At 54.1% G+C, this 17,734-nt stretch overlaps 3 protein-coding genes across 3 annotated transcripts in view; 2 read left to right on the top strand and 1 right to left on the bottom strand.

Annotated features, from left to right (window-relative positions):
* The window catches only part of LOC128324958 (1-phosphatidylinositol 4,5-bisphosphate phosphodiesterase gamma-1-like), a 103,593-nt gene extending 91,703 nt beyond the window's left edge, over positions 1-11,890 (bottom strand). The window contains exon 1 of the mRNA XM_053250208.1: positions 10,798-11,890. Coding sequence (XP_053106183.1) covers positions 10,798-11,077 — 280 coding nt within the window. The 5' untranslated portion in view covers positions 11,078-11,890. The remainder of the gene's footprint in view (positions 1-10,797) is intronic.
* Positions 1-17,734, top strand: part of ZC3H3 (zinc finger CCCH-type containing 3) — a 379,413-nt gene that overhangs the window by 22,526 nt on the left and 339,153 nt on the right. The gene's annotated exons all lie outside the window — the stretch shown is intronic.
* The window catches only part of MROH6 (maestro heat like repeat family member 6), a 39,059-nt gene continuing 37,156 nt past the window's right edge, over positions 15,832-17,734 (top strand). Inside the window, exon 1 of the mRNA XM_053250212.1 lies at positions 15,832-15,858. The gene's annotated coding sequence lies outside the window, so the exon portion shown is untranslated. The remainder of the gene's footprint in view (positions 15,859-17,734) is intronic.

Consider the following 17,734-nt stretch of genomic DNA (forward strand, 5'->3'; position numbering starts at 1 on the left):
AGTACCCCGCCTGCCTGTGCACGTCGGTGCAAGCACCCTCCGTCCTCCTTAAAGGGGTTTCCCCCCGGCCTTCAAGCCAGCCAAAACTCCAGTCGTTTGAACCTGTTCGGAGGCCCGTAAAAGGGCCTCCGAATAGGTTGGTGTGCATCCCTAGTTAAAGGTACTAAACTCTAGAAACAGCTTGGTTAGAGGCAACAGTTGTGTTTTCACTTATATATGGCACAAATACATGCAGATTTGCCGATCTTCAGACCTTTGGGTGCTTTTATTGACCTAAGAGACTGGGATAAACGGTACTAGAGACTGGGATTTAATGGTACTAGAGAAAGACATGCTGTTCTGGTAGCTCCAGGTCTTAACACTCACATCAATTTTGGAGGATGAATACAACTGAAGGAAGCCTGGGCGGGTGTGCGGCTGGGGTATCAGTCATGTGACTTGCCTCGGGGGGGGCAAGGCAGTGGGCCCCCAGACAACTGTCTCCCTTGCCCTATTGTAGTTACGCCCCTGGATAAACCCTGCACGTCCAAGTTGTGAAAGGGGCTACACATGTGTTCAAGAAGAAGGTATTAAAACAGTGAACAAATTGAGGGGGCGCCCAAGACACTCCTTGCCCGGGACACCATTCGGCCTGAAGTTGGCCCTGCTTCTAGGGTCAGAAAACCTCTAAATACGAGTCGCTGGGGAGCAACAAATGGAGAAGCTTAGCTGCCTTCATGCCCTGCAGAGGGCCTTCCTGAAGGCATCTGGTTGGTCACTTGTGGGGAGCAGGACGCTGGGCTAGAGGGATCTTGGCTCTGATCCAAGGCCGCACAACCTCAGCCCTCCAGTTGCTGTTGGGCTACAACTCCCATCATCTCTGACTATTGGCCACTGTGGCTGGGAATGATGGGAGCTGTAGTCCAACAGCAGCTGGGGGGTCGAAGTTATGCAGCCCTGCTATGATCCAACAGAAACTTTCGTGTTCCCTTGGCCCTTCATCTCCTCTGAGGCCAGCAGGACAGGCTCTGCTCTGGTTCCCTTCACTTTTGGAGGGGACATTGGTGAGGAGCAGGGCCTTCTTGGTAGTTGCACCAACCCTTAAAATTCCTTGCTTAGAGAAACTGGCTTGCTTTTTTTTTTTTTAACATTTAATTACAACTCGACTGTTTGAGAAGAGCTTTTCTCTGGGGTTGCTGTCCAGCTGCTTTTATTTCCCTGTTGCTGATGAGTTACAACAAATTTTCATTTTGCATTTAGACCATTTGTTTTGCTCTTTTTGCTATGCGGCTTCTTTTGATTGTACACTGCTTTGTGTATTTGGGACACAAAAGCGTTTCATAGACAGATGTTAATATATATATGGTGCATAATGCTTAAACAGGATGGCCTGCTCTGTTCCCTCTAAGGAGTGTGCATGTGCACACGCTCACACATTTCCTGAGGTCCGCTCAGTTAATTTTAGATCCCTCTCAGGTTGAATCAGGAAGACCCCACTCTGAATGCACATGGTGCACACACACTGCCTTGATCCTGCCTCCCAGAACAAAACGCATTCTGCACACAGATGAAAAAAATCAGAGAGGACACTGGTGTCCTTTTCTGACAGAAGGTCTTGTGGTCTCACAAGCTGAAATTCAAAAGGTGTAGCTTCCCCCATCATGGAGCTGCACTGATTGGAAAAGAAACTGCACCTGTTTAATTTCTCCCTGATTTACAGGCAGAGGAGTTTTCATTTGGAAAGTAGCTGGTAGCCCAAAGCAGTGCAAACATGAATTAGCCACTCACATAACATTTCCCCTTCAACAGCTGGTTTCTCGGTTAAAGGGAGGACGCTTCCCTGCCTGCCTATCCAGATAATAAATACGTCAAGAGACGGACTGCAACATTGACCTTTATTTCAAGTCCACCACCTTGTTGAAAGGATTAAAAGCCACCCGTAGAAAATGGGGTGGGGAGAGGGGCGGAAAACAGGAAGGGCAGCAGGCAGAATGGAGGCTACAAGTGAAGCCATCCTAGCAGAGAAGTCAGATCAGTTTGACAACCGGCAAATGGGACGCCCCAAGGAATCAATATGATCCCCTCTGGAACTGGAGCAAAATGAGCAAGGGAAGGAAAGGGTGGGCTGCAATGCGGGGGGCGGGGGGATTCCAAGGCCTAATCCTGTTCGTATCAGAGGCCACACTTTGCTCCTGGGCCTCCACTCAAGGAAGGGACTGAGCGGCAAATGGAAAGAGGGTCTTGAGAGCAAAGGGCTCTTTTCCTGCAACCGGGTTCCTTCTCCACCCCACTGTTCAAAAAGCCGGACTCACAAGACAGAGGTGGGCTGGTTGGAGAAAGTACATAGGAACATAGGAAGCTGCCATATTCTGAGTCAGACCCTTGGTCTATCTAGCCCAGTATTGTCTACACAGACTGGCAGCGGTTTCTCCAAGGTTGCAGGCAGGAATCTCAGTCTCAGCCCTATCTTGGAGATGCTGCCAGGGAGGGAAGTTGGAACCTTCTGCTCTTCCCAGAGTGGCTCCATCCCCTGAGGGGAATCTCTTCCAGTGCTCACACATGGAGTCTCCCTTTCATATGCAACCAGGGTGGACCCTACTTAGCTAAGGGGACAAGTCATGCTTGCTCCCACCAGGCCAGCTCTCCTCTGTTCTGCCTGCTTGGAAAATGGAGATCAAAGCAGATGAATGGGTGGAAGGAAGGAAAGAGCACGGTGTCGGAAGGAATTTTGAAAAGGACTGTTTTCCATTCAGCACAGAGCTGGTCTGTGCGCTGCAGGTTAGAAACACAGGAAGCTGCCTCCTCCCGCGTCAGACCCTTGGTCCACCTAGTAGGGATGTGTGAACTGGCTCAGTCGAATGGGCGTAGTTTGGTGCGGTGGCCATCTTGGACACTGCCATGCATGCGCAAATGGCCTCTGAGAGGCCCAGAGTCATGCCAAGCCTCGCAGAGGCCCCTTGCGCATGCGTGGCAGTGTCCAAAATGGCCACCACGCCAAAATACAGAGGACCGAATGGACCGTAGGGGGTGAGAACGGAGGCTGGCAGTGGGAGGGGGGACCTCCACTGACACCCCCACCCCCACCGCCTCAAGGACCTTCCCCTTTGGGGGGAAAGTGGGTAAAGTTTCTTCTTCTTCTTTTAAATCACGAACCCCCCGGACCAGATTGAACCGGGGGAGAGTTCGAGGGGGTGCTAGACTGAACTGGGCCAGCCAGTTCTGTGCACATCCCTACCACCTAGCTCAATATTGTCTACGCTGACTGGCAGAGGTTCTCCAAGGTTACAGGCAGAAGCCTCTCCCATTCCTACCTGGAGATGCTGCCAGGGAGTGAACCTGGGACCTTCTGCTCTTCCACTGAGCTAGGTCCCCATCCCCTAAGGGGATATCTTACAGCGCTCACAGGTAGTCTCCCATCCAAATGCAAACCCAGGCAGACCCTGCTTAACAAAGGGGACAACTCGCGTTTGCTTCCACCAGACCAGCTCTCCGTTGCAACCCAGAAATTCATACTGTGCCTTTGAAATCACTGCTGGAGTAGGACAGGTCCGCCATCAGATCCCCAGACGTTGCTGGATTACAACTCCCATCATCCCCAGCCACAGCGGAGATAATGGGAGCTGTAGTCCACCACATCTGGTGGAGAAGAAGCCCTGATATCCTGTTACGGCAGCAGCATCTGCATGGCAGGGTGGAAGCAACTGGCTGCAGCTTCCTCCAGACGCTGATCCATGAGGCTCTCAAAAGCTTACACAGCCGGGCCGATAAGATCTGCGGGAGCACCGCTCCCTCTACTCTGCTCAGAGCTCCGGAAGCATTCCGTCTCGGGAGGACTGCTCACCCACATGTGAACTTGAGACACCTCTGGGATGGGAGGGGGGCGGCCGGGCGGAGGGAGGGAGGGAGGGAGCAGTGGTGGGGAGAGGGGCAACCTAGGAGTTTCGGAATGGAAGCCAAGGCTGAAGCTCTGCTGGGATTTATTTGGGAGTGGCCCATCAAGGCACGATTCATAAGGCTCCCTTGCAAGAGGGACTCTCTTTCTCGGAAGAGTCCAGTGCTGGACTCCCAGTAGCCGAGGGAGAGAGCGGCAAAGAGCAAGGGCTCGGAGGCAAAGAGAGGGGAGAATGGCTTGGAATCTTAACCAGGGCAGGAGAACACAAGAACGTCAGAAGAGCCCAGCTGGGTCAGGCCCAAGGAGGCCCATCCAGTCCAGCATCCTGTTTCCCACAGTGGCCCACCAGATGCCTCTGGGGAGCCCACAGGAAAGAGGAATGTGCAGGTCCTCTCTCTTGCTGTTGCTTCTCTGCAACTGGCGTTGAGAGGCGCCTTGCCTCCGAGGCCGGAGTGACCTATTGTCATCAGACTAGTAGCTGATAGGCCTGTCCTCCATGAATTTCTCTAAGCCCCTTTTAAAGCCATCCAGGCTGGCGGCTGTTGCCACATCTTGTGGCAGAGAATTCCATAGATTAACTAACTATGCGATTCACTAGGATGGAAGGAGAATCTGGCTGGGTCAGCCCAGAAGCCCACCTAGTCCAGCATCCTGTGTCCCCCTGGCGTGCTGGGTGCCTCTGGGAAGCCCCCAAGCAAGAAAATATGTAGCCCCCTCCCCCCGCCGCTGCTTCCAAACCACCTTCCCCTCCCATCACAGTACTCCATAGGCTGGTTCTCACGAGCGTTAACTGGGTGGGCTGTGTGTTCTACCCAAATCCGAGAGCTGAGCACGCTCCCATTTGGTGACGGCGTGCTCGTAAGAAACAAGGGAGGAGGCAGGGAAAGTGATCGCCTGCAAGGCTTGCGCGGGGTAGGAGGGCTCCGTCCTACCCAGCAGCTGTACCCAGGTGGGGAGGAAAAGCCCGATGCATGGCCAGCCTGCAAGCAGCACAGCTGCTGTTAACGCAGGGCAGGATGGGACAAACAGGCACTACCAGGTGGCCAGGAGGCAGAGGCAGCTGCACCTCGTTTGGAACTCCCCAGGCTCCTTCGGAAGAGCTGCTGCTGGGATGGGGCTACGTCCATGCGGGATGAAGCCATCAAGGGCTATGAGCCAGGGTGGCTATACGGAGCCTCCATGTTCAGAAGCAGTCTATCCCCAAGCACCACTTGCTGAGGGGCAACAGCATAGGAAAGTTATGACCTTCCTGCCCTGCCTGCAGGTTTCCCGGACTAGCCACTGCTGGAAAAAGGATGCTGGGCTCGATGGGGAGGAGGAGAGCTGGTCTTGTGGCAGCGAGCAGTGTTCCAGCTCTCAGGGATTCCCAGATGTTGTTCACTACAACTCCCAGCACCCCCAGCTGCAATGGCCTTTGGCTGGGGATTCTGGGAGTTGTAGTCAACAACATCTGGGAATCCCTGTGAGAGGGGACATTGGCAGGGAGCATGAATTGTTCCGTTTGCTAAGCAGGGTGCAACTTGGTTAGCACCTGAACAGCAGACGACATGCAGACGCTGCGAGATATTCCCCTTAGTGGGTAGGGCCCTGGCTCAGTGGGAGAGCGTCTGCCTGCTTGCATGCTGAAGGTCCCAGGTTCAATCCCTGGCAGCATCACCAGGTAGGGCTGGGAAAGGCTCCTGCTTGGAACCTTGGAGAAGCCGCTGCCAGTCAGTGTAGACAATATGGAGATGGATGGGCTGCAGCTCCCTATGTCCCTATGGGCTTTTGACTCCTCTTAGGTAAAGTGTGCGGTCGAGTCGGTGTCAGCTCCTGGCACCTACAGAGGCCTGTGGTTGTCTTTGGTAGAATACAGGAAAGGTTTCCCATTGCCTCTTCCCGCACAGTATGATGCCTTTCAGCATCTTCCTAGATCGCTGCTGCCCAATCTAGGTGTTTCCCATAGTCTGGGAAACATACCAGCGGGGATTCAAACCGGCAACCTCAGGCTTGATAATCAAGTCATTTCCCAGCTGCGCCATTAGGTGGCTCTTACATTGCCTCAAAAATGTGAACAAAAACGTACCCAGTCTCCATAGAGGCATCTGGGATTGGCGCTCTTTTACAGATGAGGGCTGATAAACTTGGCTAACTCCCAAATTCAGATAATTTGCAGTGACTATTTCTGTCTGCCGAAGAAACTGCTGTGCTCCACAGCTAAAGCGGCAGCTTCATTGGAGCTTTCGTGAAACAAAGCCTTGTGCGTGCACCACTACGCGGAGCTTGTGGAGGCCTTTGGAGGAAAAGCCACCCTTCCAGGAAACGGCTGCAGTTGCAGGGGCCACCAATCACTCCAAAGCACTTGGCGGGGGCTAGCTAACCAAGGGCTCCCCTTGCCAGGTGGGTACACAACCTGCTCCCCCCCACCCCAAACTCTGTCCACATCGTGGGTAGCAAGGAATCTACCTCGGGGGCAACAAGCCAACCAAGATGTTCCCCATGGAGCAATCAGACAGTTAACCTGCTTTTGACACAGCAAAACTGCTCCACGGAACCGTGGAATAACCAGTGGAAAAATCCACTGACTCATTTGCAAGGAATTTCACCACCGTCTTGCAGATCCAGAAGATCTGGGGAAGCTCACATCTTCCCACCAACAGACACTGGCCCAATACTGCAGAGCACGCAGGCAGAGATGGGCAAACCATTTCACGCACAACCATCACTGTAGGCCCGTTCACATGTTATATTCCACACAAGTGTACTGTGTACCCAGGTACAGATCTGTACACAGGTACAGCCATTCACATGTTGTGCTGGACGCAGGTACAGAAGTACTCTTCTTAGCTGTACCATGCATTTGAAGGGCCTGGATCCAGGTTCACTTTTTAAATGAACACAGGTTCAGTCATTCACACAAATACATGTACAAGTGGTACAGGCATCTGTACTCTCGTACAGCATAATGTCTGAATCGGGCTTGTATTTTTAGCCCTTTTTAGACATTATGTTGCGCATGTGTTCAGAAATCTACATACATGTGGATGTTTATTCATTCATTCGATTTATATACCACCCTTCCAAAATGGCTCAGGGAGGTTAGGGTATTTGTGTCAATGGCTGTATGTGGCCTCATTTTGAAAGTGAACCTGGGTCCAGGCCCCCTTAAATGCAGGATACAGGGAGGAAGATCCCTGCTGTGCATGTGTTTATTTATTTATTACATTTATAGACTGCCCTATCCAAATGGCTTTGGGTGGTGCACAACAACAAAAACAAAACCCACAAATCAATCCCCTTAAAAACAATCATTTCAAAACAATATAAAAACAGCATAAAATCTGTTTTAAAACAATCATTACAGAACAATTTAAACACAGTATAAAACCATTAACAACTAAAACAGTCAAAACATTTTTAAAAAACCTGGAAGTCCAGACCAAACAGATAGGTCTTAAGGGCTCTCCTGAAAGCCAACAATGATCTCGAATTATGGATTTCTGCTGGGAGTGCATTCCATAGCCCAGGAGCAGCGACAGAGAAGGCCCATCTCTGAGTTGCCACCAGACAAACCGGTGGTAACTGGAGATGGACCTCCTCAGATGACCTTAACGTGTGGTGGGGATCATGCAGAAGAAGATCATGAACTCAACATATGAATAACGGCATGTGTGTACACGGACTGCACACACACCGAACATGACAGGGCCATTCACCTGCTATGTTCAACACTCATACAATGTGATAGATTGAATATAGAAGTATGATATAAAATCTATACCAACTGTAAATATTGCACATGTTTTTGTATCTTGCTGTACCATCCTGCTGTAACATTAATGTATATTTCTAATAATCAATAAATTTATAAAAGTTTAAAAAACACACACACTCATACAACAAACTGACAGTTTACACAGGTACAGATCCGTGCACAGGTACGGATGTCCATCAGTTGAAAGTGTGACCCCCTCCCTCAGGGAATGTTTAGCCTGTGCTCTCATGCTGTTGCCAGTGCAGACAGGAAGAGAGACAGGGGCAGACTGCAAGTTGCCAAGGCGGGATGAGGGCTGCAACCTGGATGTGACCCTGTCCTGCTTCGGAACAGCCGAGGAGACACAACTTAGTACAACAGGCCGAGAATCCGCGTGGCACAGGGCAAGGATTCTTAGCCCGGGGTCCCCCAACCTTTGTAGCATTGCAACCCACACCACTCGCAGCCTCCATATCCTGCAGGCTGGTCCTTCGTTGTAGCCCAACATCATCTGGGGACCCAAAGCTGGGGACCCCGGGGCTAGGGCGCTGGTCCTGGGCCAGAGAGTTCAGGGTTCTGATTCCTGCTCTGCCATGAAGTTCAGTGCATAGCCTTGAGACTCGAGCAAGTCTCTACACTGGTAGCCAGGCAGTCTGTCTTATAGGCACCACCGGTCCAAGGGCTTCTGCCACCAGAAGCAGAGCCAAAAGGTTGCCGGACCTGCCCCCTGAACGCCAACACTAGCCCCGCCTCCCAACACTAGCCCCGCCTCCCTCGCTGATGTGGCCACTGCCCATCATCCAGCCGGGCACACAGGTGTTTTAATCTGCAGGTGAGTTGTGGAAGCAGCAGGCCCGTCCTTCTAGCACGGACCGCTTTCCTCGCTGCTCTCTTCCACCCACAGACTTCTGCGTTGCACTTTGCTTCTGAAATGGAGCAGACAAAGTGCACAAATCTGGAGGTGGAAGGTGCGGGAAGGGCAAGAGTGCGGGAAGGGCAAGAAAAGCCTTGCTGGATCAGGCCCAAGAAGGCCCATCCAGTCCAGCATCCTGTTTCACGCAGTGGCCCACCAGATGCCTCTGGGGAGCCCACCGGCAAGAAGAGCCGAGGGTGTGTCCCCTCTCCTGCAGTTGCTCCCTTGAAACTGGTATTGAGAGGCATCGTGCCTCTGAGGCTGGAGGTGGCCTTCAGTCCTCCGACTAGTAACCGATAATAGACCTCTCCTCCATGAAGTGATCCAAACCTCTCTTCAAGCCATCCAGGTTGTTAGCTGTCACCACATCTTGTGGCAGAGAATTCCACAAGTTGATCGTGCATTGTATGAAAAAGTACTTCCATTTGTTGGCCCTAGATTTCCTGGTAATCAGTTTCATGGGATGATCCCTGGTTCTAGTGTTATGCGACAGGGAGAAGAATTTCTTTCTATCCACTTTCTCCACACCATGCATGATTTTATAGACCTCTATCATGTCTCCCCACAGTCATCTTTTTTCTAAACTAAAAAGCCCCAGGTGATGTAGTCTTGCCTCATAAGAAAGGTGCTCTAGGCCCCTGATCATCTTGGTTGCCTTCTTCTGCACCTTCTCCAGTTCTACAATGTCCTTCTTAAGATATGGCGACCAAAACTGTACACAGTACTCCAAGTGTGGCCACACCACATATTTGTATGAGGGCATGATAATATTAGCAGTTTTATTTTCAACCCCCTTCCTAATGATCCCTAGCATGGAATTGGCCTTTTTCGTCGACACTTTCAAGGAGCTGCCCCCTCCCCCAACTCCAAGATTCCATCCCAAAACACAACTTTGCAGCCTCAGACAGGCAGTAAAAAAGAGGGAGGTTTACTACACCCCTAAGTGACTGGTACCCCAAGGGGGCTGCCAATGGAATATGCCACCCTGAGTTCATTGAGGGGACCACAGGCTTCCACCACGGGGCCACTCGTGTAAAGGATGTCACCCAGGAGACAGAAACAGCACAGAGCACATTTCCCCAGCCTTGGGTCCCCAAACGTTGTTGGACTACAACTCCCATAATCATCTGGCCAATGTGGCAGGGGACGATGGGAGTTGTAGTCCAACAGCATCTGGGGACTCAAGATTAGGAACCACTGCTGTCAGCCCCGGTGGCTGGTGATGATGGAAACTGTAGCCAGCAACATCTGGGACCCAATTTGGGGAACTGTGTTGGGGTGGGGGGAGATAGTCTGTGCTCTGCAGGGTGGGGGGCTTACAAAAGGATGTAGACAAGGCAAAAAGATGATGGCAGAGCTCGAACAGCAAAACTGGAGGAAGTCACTTCATGATCCCACCCCCTAACACAAGCCTGGACTGCAGACCGTCACCCCTGCTCAATGGGCAGCGGGACACCTTTCCAAGCTCTGAGATTTAGCAGGAGGAGAGCAACCGGCCCTATTCGGCCTCCCCACTGCCTCCCTCCAGATGCTGCTGCTGGGGTCTCCCTTGCATTTCTTTGGAGACTGCGAGTTCCTTTAGGACAGGGAACCATCTTGCTCCTTTCTCTATATGAACCACTTTTAGACCGGTTTTGTTGAAGAGCAACACGTAAATATATTGGTAACCACCGCCACCATTCACATCAGCCCAACGCTTCGCATCTCAGCCAGCTTTCCTCTCACAGGCCAGGAAGAAGTGAGACTCTCCCTCGGGCAAACCAGCGCCCTCTCAAGCTTGGGTCCCAGATGTTGGGTTTCAACACACATCAAAGGCCATTGTGGCTGGGGATGATGGGTGTTGGAGTCCAACAACATCTGGAGACCCAAGCCTGAGAGAGCAGCCTGCGAGGGGCCTCAGACCCACCCCGGCGCTTCTCCGACCCCTCTCCCACCCATTGCCAAGGGACCCCACCATGTCCGGGCGCCTGCGGAGGCTGCGGGCGGCTCAGTCCCGGCTACCATCTCTCCTTAGGGTCCAACACATGCCCGCACAGCTCTACCTGACGAACGGCTAGCCTGCGGGCAGCGCCCTGCTGCTCTTGAACACAGACAGGGCAGGAGGGAAGGGCATGCGGGGGCCAGAGAGGCAGCTGTCGCTGGTTCCGAGGGGCCGCTGCTGCCTGCCGCACTCCCGGCTCGGCCCCCCCACCCAGGCTTCCGAGGGGGAGCCCCTCAGGGACCCGGCGGCCAGCCCAGCCCCCTTGGGGGTCCTCCAGCCCCGCTCCCGAGTCGACTCACCGTCGCCTTCCAGCTTCTCGGGCGCGCGGCTCCAGACCACCTGCCGGCTCTTGAGGCGCACCTGGAAGCTGCGGCGCTCGGGCCTCTGCGACTTCTTCTGGTAGAAGAGGGTCAGCACCGTGCCCAGCTCCAGGCTCCGCAGCACCCGGCTCAGCTCCCCGCCGCCGCCGCCGCCCGCGGCTCCTCCGGCCTCCTCCAGCCCGCCCGCGGCGGCGGCGTCCTCCGGGAAGCCATTGGTGGTGGTGGCGGTGGCGCCGCTGTGCAGCCTGGACAGAGACATCTCCTCCTCCTTCTCCTCCTTCAGCGCATGGCTCGGCCGGCGGCGGGGCCCCAGCCCACCCGGGCCCGGCGGGGGAGACGCCTCTCGAGCCGGCGGGGCGCTGCAGCCAGGGCGAGCGAGCGGGGCTCCCCGGGGCTTGCGCCTCGCTCCTCCGTGCGCACTCCGGCTGCGGCTGCTGCTGGCCGCGGCGAGGAGCCTGGAAGCAGAAGGCGCAGCCCAGCCGGCCGGCCGCGCTCCTCCCGAGCCCCTGGAGGAGACAGCTGCTGCTGCTGCTGCTGCGGCAAAGGAAGGCGGGCGCGCCAGGCGGGGCGGAGGGGGGGGCTGCCTTCGCTCTCCGCCTAATCTACCCCCTGGAGGCTGCTGGACTCAGCAGCAGGGCCGGCCGCGGGGACCCCCTGCCACTGCTTGGGGAAGGAGGGAGATGGCGAGGGGTTGGCCAAGGGCCGAGTGGGGCGGGGAGTGCTGGGGGGAGAAGCGAGAGGCAGACTCCGGGAAGCCCCTCCACCGCCAGGGGGGCTTTGCTGCTGCTGCCGCCTGGCAGGCACGGAGGAGCGCGCGGCAGCGGAGGCATCCAAGGGGCGCCGCGGTAGGGTCCCCTCCCGGCAGGGAGGCACAGACGCGGCTGCTCCCAGCAGGCCAACGAGAGCGGCTCGGCCGTCCCGCAGGAGAGCTGCAGCGGAGCCCAGGCGAGCAGGGGAGAAGCCGGGGCGATGCGGCGCTCCTCTTCCCCCCAGCAAGGGCGGCAGCGGGGGGGGGGGGGCTGCTTTCTGCCTGGCGACGTGCTTCCTCTCTCCTCCTCCGCTGATTAATGTCAGGCTGCTGCTGCTGCTGCTGAAATGGACGCCCAGAGGAAACGGCAGTCACACATGGCCGGAAAGAGATCAGAAAGGAATTTGGAGACGGGGGGGGGGGGGGGAGAAAAGCCTGGATCTTGGAGCAAGGAAAATACGAGGAGGAGAGAATGTGGGGGGAGGCGGCCGTGGGAAGGGGCGGAGGGCGACACCTAGAGGCGGAAAGGAGACATGGCGGCGGGGAGAGGCAGGCCCCGGGCAGGGAGGGCTTCTGCCAGAAGAGCGGGGTTGGCAGGCGTCTGCTCTGCAGGGGTGGCACAGCCTGCACCTGCCGGAGGGCCCAGGACAGATAGGAAGTCCTTCACACTGAGTACAGTCAGTAGCCGATGGAACTCCTTGCCTCAAGATGTGTGGTGGTAGCTAGTGGTGTAGAATTAGAGTTCCCAGCCTTGGGTCCCTAGATGTTGCTGGACTACAGCTCCCATCATCCCCAGCCACTGTGGCCAGGGATGGTGGGGGCTGTAGTCCAGCACCATCTGGGGAGACATGTTTGGGGACCTCTGGTGTAGAAGATGAGGCACATGCTTAAGAGGACAGGCCTATCAAAGGCTATTAGCCACACTAGCTAAGTGGAACCTCTAGCATCAGGGGTAGTCTGCCCCAGATATTGATAGCTTGGGGCAAACCCCAGAGAGGAGGGCTGCCTCTGACTCAAGTGGCAGAGGACATGCTTTGCACCCAGAAGGTCTCCATTTCCGTCCCTGGTGGCCTCTCCGGATAAAGGGTCTCATGTGGCAGTGCTGGGGATGGCCGCTCTCTGGCCAAGACCCTGCAGAGCTGCACCCATTGAGTCAGAATCCACAATACTACTGAGCTAGACGTCATGTCACCTGAAGTGGCGCAGCGGGGAAATGCTTGGCTAACAAGCAAGAGGTTGCCAGTTGGGATCCCCGCTGGTATATTTCCCAGACTGTGGGAGACACCTCTATCAGGCAGCAGTGATATAGGGAGATGCGGAAAGGCATCATCATCTCATCCTGCGCGGGAGGAGGCAATGGCCAACCCTCCTGTATTCCACCAGAGACAACCACAGGAAGTCTCTGTGGGCGCCAGGAGTCGGAATCAACTTGACAGCTCACTTGACCTTTCCCTAGATGGACCAAGGGTCTGACTCAGCCAAAGGCCGCCTCCTGTACATGCACGTGCCTTTGCCAAAGACATCTGGCTGACTTCTTTCGAAAGCAGCAGGATACTCCGCTAGAAGGACCTTGGGCCTGATCCAGCAGGGCTTTTCCGGGACTCTTCTCCTAAAATTCCATTTGCTGCTAAGGCGGGTGGGGACCCGGTATTCCAGGAACCCCCGTCCAAGGGCAGCTCCAGGGGGCCACGGGGAAGGGCCCCCTCAGACAACTAGTTTGGCCCCCACCTGCCCCCCATTTCTGTTTCAGAAATCTAATATGTGGGGCACAGCTCGCCTACCTATACACGCACTTTGCCCCTTGGGTGCCCCAGTTTCTTTTCTGGTGCCGCCACTGTCTCGGGGGGGGGCACCCCGGATCAGAGCTGCTGAGCAGGCTTTTCTTTCACTGCAGAGTCCGATCCAGATGCCCTTCCTTTCCCCCTTGACCAGAGGTCTGAATAGCAGCCGCTCTCTCATCGATGGGGGGAAGGCAAGAGATGTGCGCCTGGAGGTGTCTGTTGGGTCCAGCTGCCAGTGAGACAGTGTGGCCTGCTGCACGGGGGTCTGTGGTCTTCTGGCCCCGTTGTGAAGCACAGTGCAGCAGCCTCTCGACGCCCTCCTCCCGAACTTCCTTGGGCTCAGGAAAAGCCTGCCACAGGCCTGCATTAGGAGCCCTGCCAGAGAGCTGGGCAGTACCCGGTCAGCACCTCTGCCATGATGCTGCCAATACCTGGGCAGAGAGCCCGGAGCCTGTAGCCAGGGGGTTCAACAGGCAGCCCAAGCGGCCACTCATGAGTCTCTTGCAACGTTGCAGAGGATGCTGGTCCACGATGCTTCTTTGTGTGCACTTGGAAAGCGGCAGCCTGGGCAACAGTTCCAGAGGTCCTGGGAGGATTTGTTTGTTCTTCACATTTTGATGCCGCCCTTCTTCCGAAGACCCCAGGGAGCTTAATGACAAGATCAAAACAAACGGCCAGAACAAAAGCACAGCTATAGTAAAGGGAGCTGGGGCCACTCATGGGCCTCATACCTATTTTAAAGAGGCCGTCTTCAGATTCCTCCGAAAAGCTGGGAGAGAGGGAGCCATGCAGATGGCAGTCGCGAACGGATGAGTTTCACAGGCTGGGGGCAAACACGGTTTCCAGGGAAGGCCCTGTCCCGTGTGCTCGACAGACAAGCCTCAGTAGGCACCAACAGCACCCTGAGCAGAGCCCTCCAAACTGATCTAGTCAGGAGGGTCGATTCAGCTGGGAATGGGCAGTCGCTAAGGTACAGGGGCCACTGTTCCCTGTAACAGGGATTCCCAGATGTTGACTACAACTCCCATCATCCCCATCTGCAATGGCCTTTGACTGGGGATGATGGGAGTTGTCGTCAAGAGCAACTGGGATTCCCTGTTAGAGGGAAGACAGCTTGGGGCCCAAGCCATTTAGGGCTTTAAAGGCACGAACCAGCTCCTCGAATTGCACCTGGAGGAAAGTGGTAGGCAGCCAGTGCTGTGCCTGCAGAACTGGTGCAACAGGTGCACTGTGTGTGGTCCCAGAAATCAGTCCAGGTTGCATCATTTGGAGCAGGCTGGGCTGCTGCTTGATTGGGGCCAGCCCTGCAGGGCCCACCCTGGTTGCTGTACAGCGGTGGCCCATTCTGCTGGCAGGGAAAGTGTGACTCACTCCCCTTCCCGTTGTGCTTAACCTTGTGTGTGATGGGTAATCCACAAAGAACTTTTTTATTGATTTCATTTCATTTTTATTTATTTGTTTTATTTAGTGTATTTGTACACCGCCCCAAACTCATGTCTCTGGGCACTTTACAACAAACATGAAACAAATTAAAACAGAAATGAAAAGAGTTTAAAACCACAATTCTAGTTTGAAAGCCTGGGTGAATAAATATGTCTTATATGTTTTGAGAATGAGAGAGGAATCCTAAGTCCATTGGTTAGGAACATAGGAAGCTGCCATATACTGAGTCAGACCACTGGTCCATCAAGCACAGTATAGCCTACACGGACTGGCAGCGGCTTCTCCAAGGCTGCAGGCGGGAATCTCTCTCAGAGATTCCCTGGAGATGCTGCCAGGGAGGGTAGCAAGTCATGCTTGCTACCACAAGACCAGCTCTCCTCTTGTTCTTGTTGCTTTTCTGATAAAACAGCCCGCAGTGCATTTGATTCATCAAATTTTTGACAGAAGACAATTAGGAGAGCTGATCCTGTGGTAGCAAGCATGACCTGTCCCCTTAGCTAAGCAGGGTCCACCCTGGTTGCATATATATGAAGGGGAGATTAGAAGTGTGAGCAGCACTGTAAGATATTCCCCTCAGGGGATGGAGCTGCTCTGAAAAGAGCAGAAGGTTCCAAGTTCCTTCCCTGGCAGCATCTCCAACACAGGGCTGAGAGAGATTCCTGCCTGCAACCTTGGAGAAGCCGCTGCCACTCTGTGTAGACAAGACTGAGCTAGATGGACCAAGGGTCTGACTCAGTATATGGCAGCTTCCTATGTTCCCTAAAAACAAACACTTCTATTAATTGGGAAGGCCACTTGCTTTATGGGAGAGCCTTTTTTCTGTCCCCCTACCCGAGTCCATTTTGTCTTGAGTGCAGAGGGATGGAGCTTGGACAAAGAAAACTAGCTGCAGTTTGAGTAAAGCCTTTCCCTTTTAGCCAAATTCTGAGATGCGAATTGTTCTTAATACTCGAGAATGTGTGTGTGTGTGTTGCCATGGCTATCAATGCACTTGCTGGTGGTTCTAGAACGTGGGGGATCTTTCTGCTCTCATCCCCCCATTCTCAGCAGATGCCACCAAGCTAGGAGGTGAGCAGTGACCCTGACAGTTTCCAGGCTCGCAGGTGCTTCTCAGGAGGAGAAAGAGTGAAGCCCAGTGAAGGGCAGGTCTGTCTAGCGGCTTCCTGGCGGCTGCAGCCCTGACATCATCCACGAGCCCTTTGCAAACCTAAAATCCACGTTCAATGAACACATGGCGGGTGCGGGGAGAAAGTGAATCCCCTCGGCCCCAACCCTGACCTCCAGGCAACCCCTCTGGGCCTCTGAACATGCCTAGAGGCATGGCTGATCGTGGAGAGATCAGGAGCAGGGGCCAGCAGGCAGACACCCGTTCTGCTCTCCATGTATCCATTGAGCATGGATTGATCCTCTGCAGGGCGGCGCCTTTACACGTAGGCACACACGGGGTAAGACTGTGGCTTCACACACTCCCCCAGTCTGAAGGGCATTATAGGAAGGGTTGTGGGGAAGGGGGCAGTGGGGCTGACCAGTGCAGAGATTCCCAGGGGTGGGACGCTGAAAGAGGACTGGGGTGTGCAAAAGGCTTCCGTTCTTTGCTTGCACTAGTGCTGGTCAAAGCACTGTTGAGCCTCTCCTTCACTATTCTCACGCCTGGGCGCTTTCCAGATTGCACGCTTACTCACAGTGTAACTTCAGTGTGTTTCTGCACTGCCTGCTCTGTCCCTGCGCTGTCAGCAAGATGCCGTTTGCATTTCCAAAGCCTTCTTTCAGATTTTGTTGCTGCGTGGTAGCCCTATAACGTCGCATATGCGTCGCAGGAAAATAGCTGTATTTCCCCATTGTAGCATACAACGGATTTCAACTGCGGTTTGAATTCAGCACACAAAATATTGCCATTTACACCACTTTTTGCGTTGTAAGATGCGCTATCTGGAAACCACCCTGGTATGCATGTGCAATGTTGCTAGTGCAGGGTGCTTTTCAGCAGCAAAATGCCTCCGTTCAGGCAAGTCGTATTTGAAACAGTCTCACAGAAACGAACAACCTGAAAAAACAGCAACTTTCCCACGCCGGATATACAACGTCCCAGCTCTCTATCGCAGCGATTAAATTCAAAAGAAGGCATTGGGATTGTGAATGGCACTCTGCTGTCAGTGGAAGCACACTTCCGAGATACGACGTGACTCCGTTGCAGGGTCTAATCTGGAAAGCGCCCAGGAGTGAAAGCAGAAGAGAGGGACACGTCTTCAAGAACCACAAAGAGCCTTGTAGCACGGTCAAGTCTAAGACATTTGTCAATGTCAGTTGCTGAAATAAATGGTTAGACTTTCAGACACAACAAGATTCTTGGTTCCTTTTGCTGCAACAGACTCACCCGCCTTCCCCTTTGGCAGTGGCGGTTATTGTGGTCACTAAGGCCTAACAGGCTTGATGAGCACAGGAGTAGGATCATGGAGGCAGGGGCACGCCCAAGCCGGCCCCACCATCTGGCTGAGCGGGGCTCTTCAGCACACCAGACCCAAACCTTTCTCTGCACCATACGGGCCATTTCATACATTACACCAGGGGTTTCCAACCTCGCCTCCCCAGATGTGGTTGACTACAACTCCCACCATCCAGAGCTGTAGATGATGGGAGTTGTAGTCCAACGACATCTGGGGATCCAAGACTGAGAAATTCTGCACTGCACAGAGGCAAACCTGAGTGCACACTGAAGCCCCCTGAGGAGTGGGTCTGCATGATGGACATCTTTACAAACGTGTTTGTCACATTTGCACACAAAGCCTCGATTTCAACATGAGACTTGCTGGGTGACTCTGGGCCAGTCACCTCTCTCTCAGCCTAACCTACTTCACAAGGTTGTTGTGAGGAGACACTTAAGTATGTAGTACACCTCTCTAGGCTCCTTGGAGGAAGAGCGGGATATAAAATGTAAAATAAAAAA

This window comes from Hemicordylus capensis, chromosome 4 (genome assembly GCF_027244095.1).
Source record: "Hemicordylus capensis ecotype Gifberg chromosome 4, rHemCap1.1.pri, whole genome shotgun sequence".
NCBI lineage: Eukaryota > Metazoa > Chordata > Lepidosauria > Squamata > Cordylidae > Hemicordylus > Hemicordylus capensis.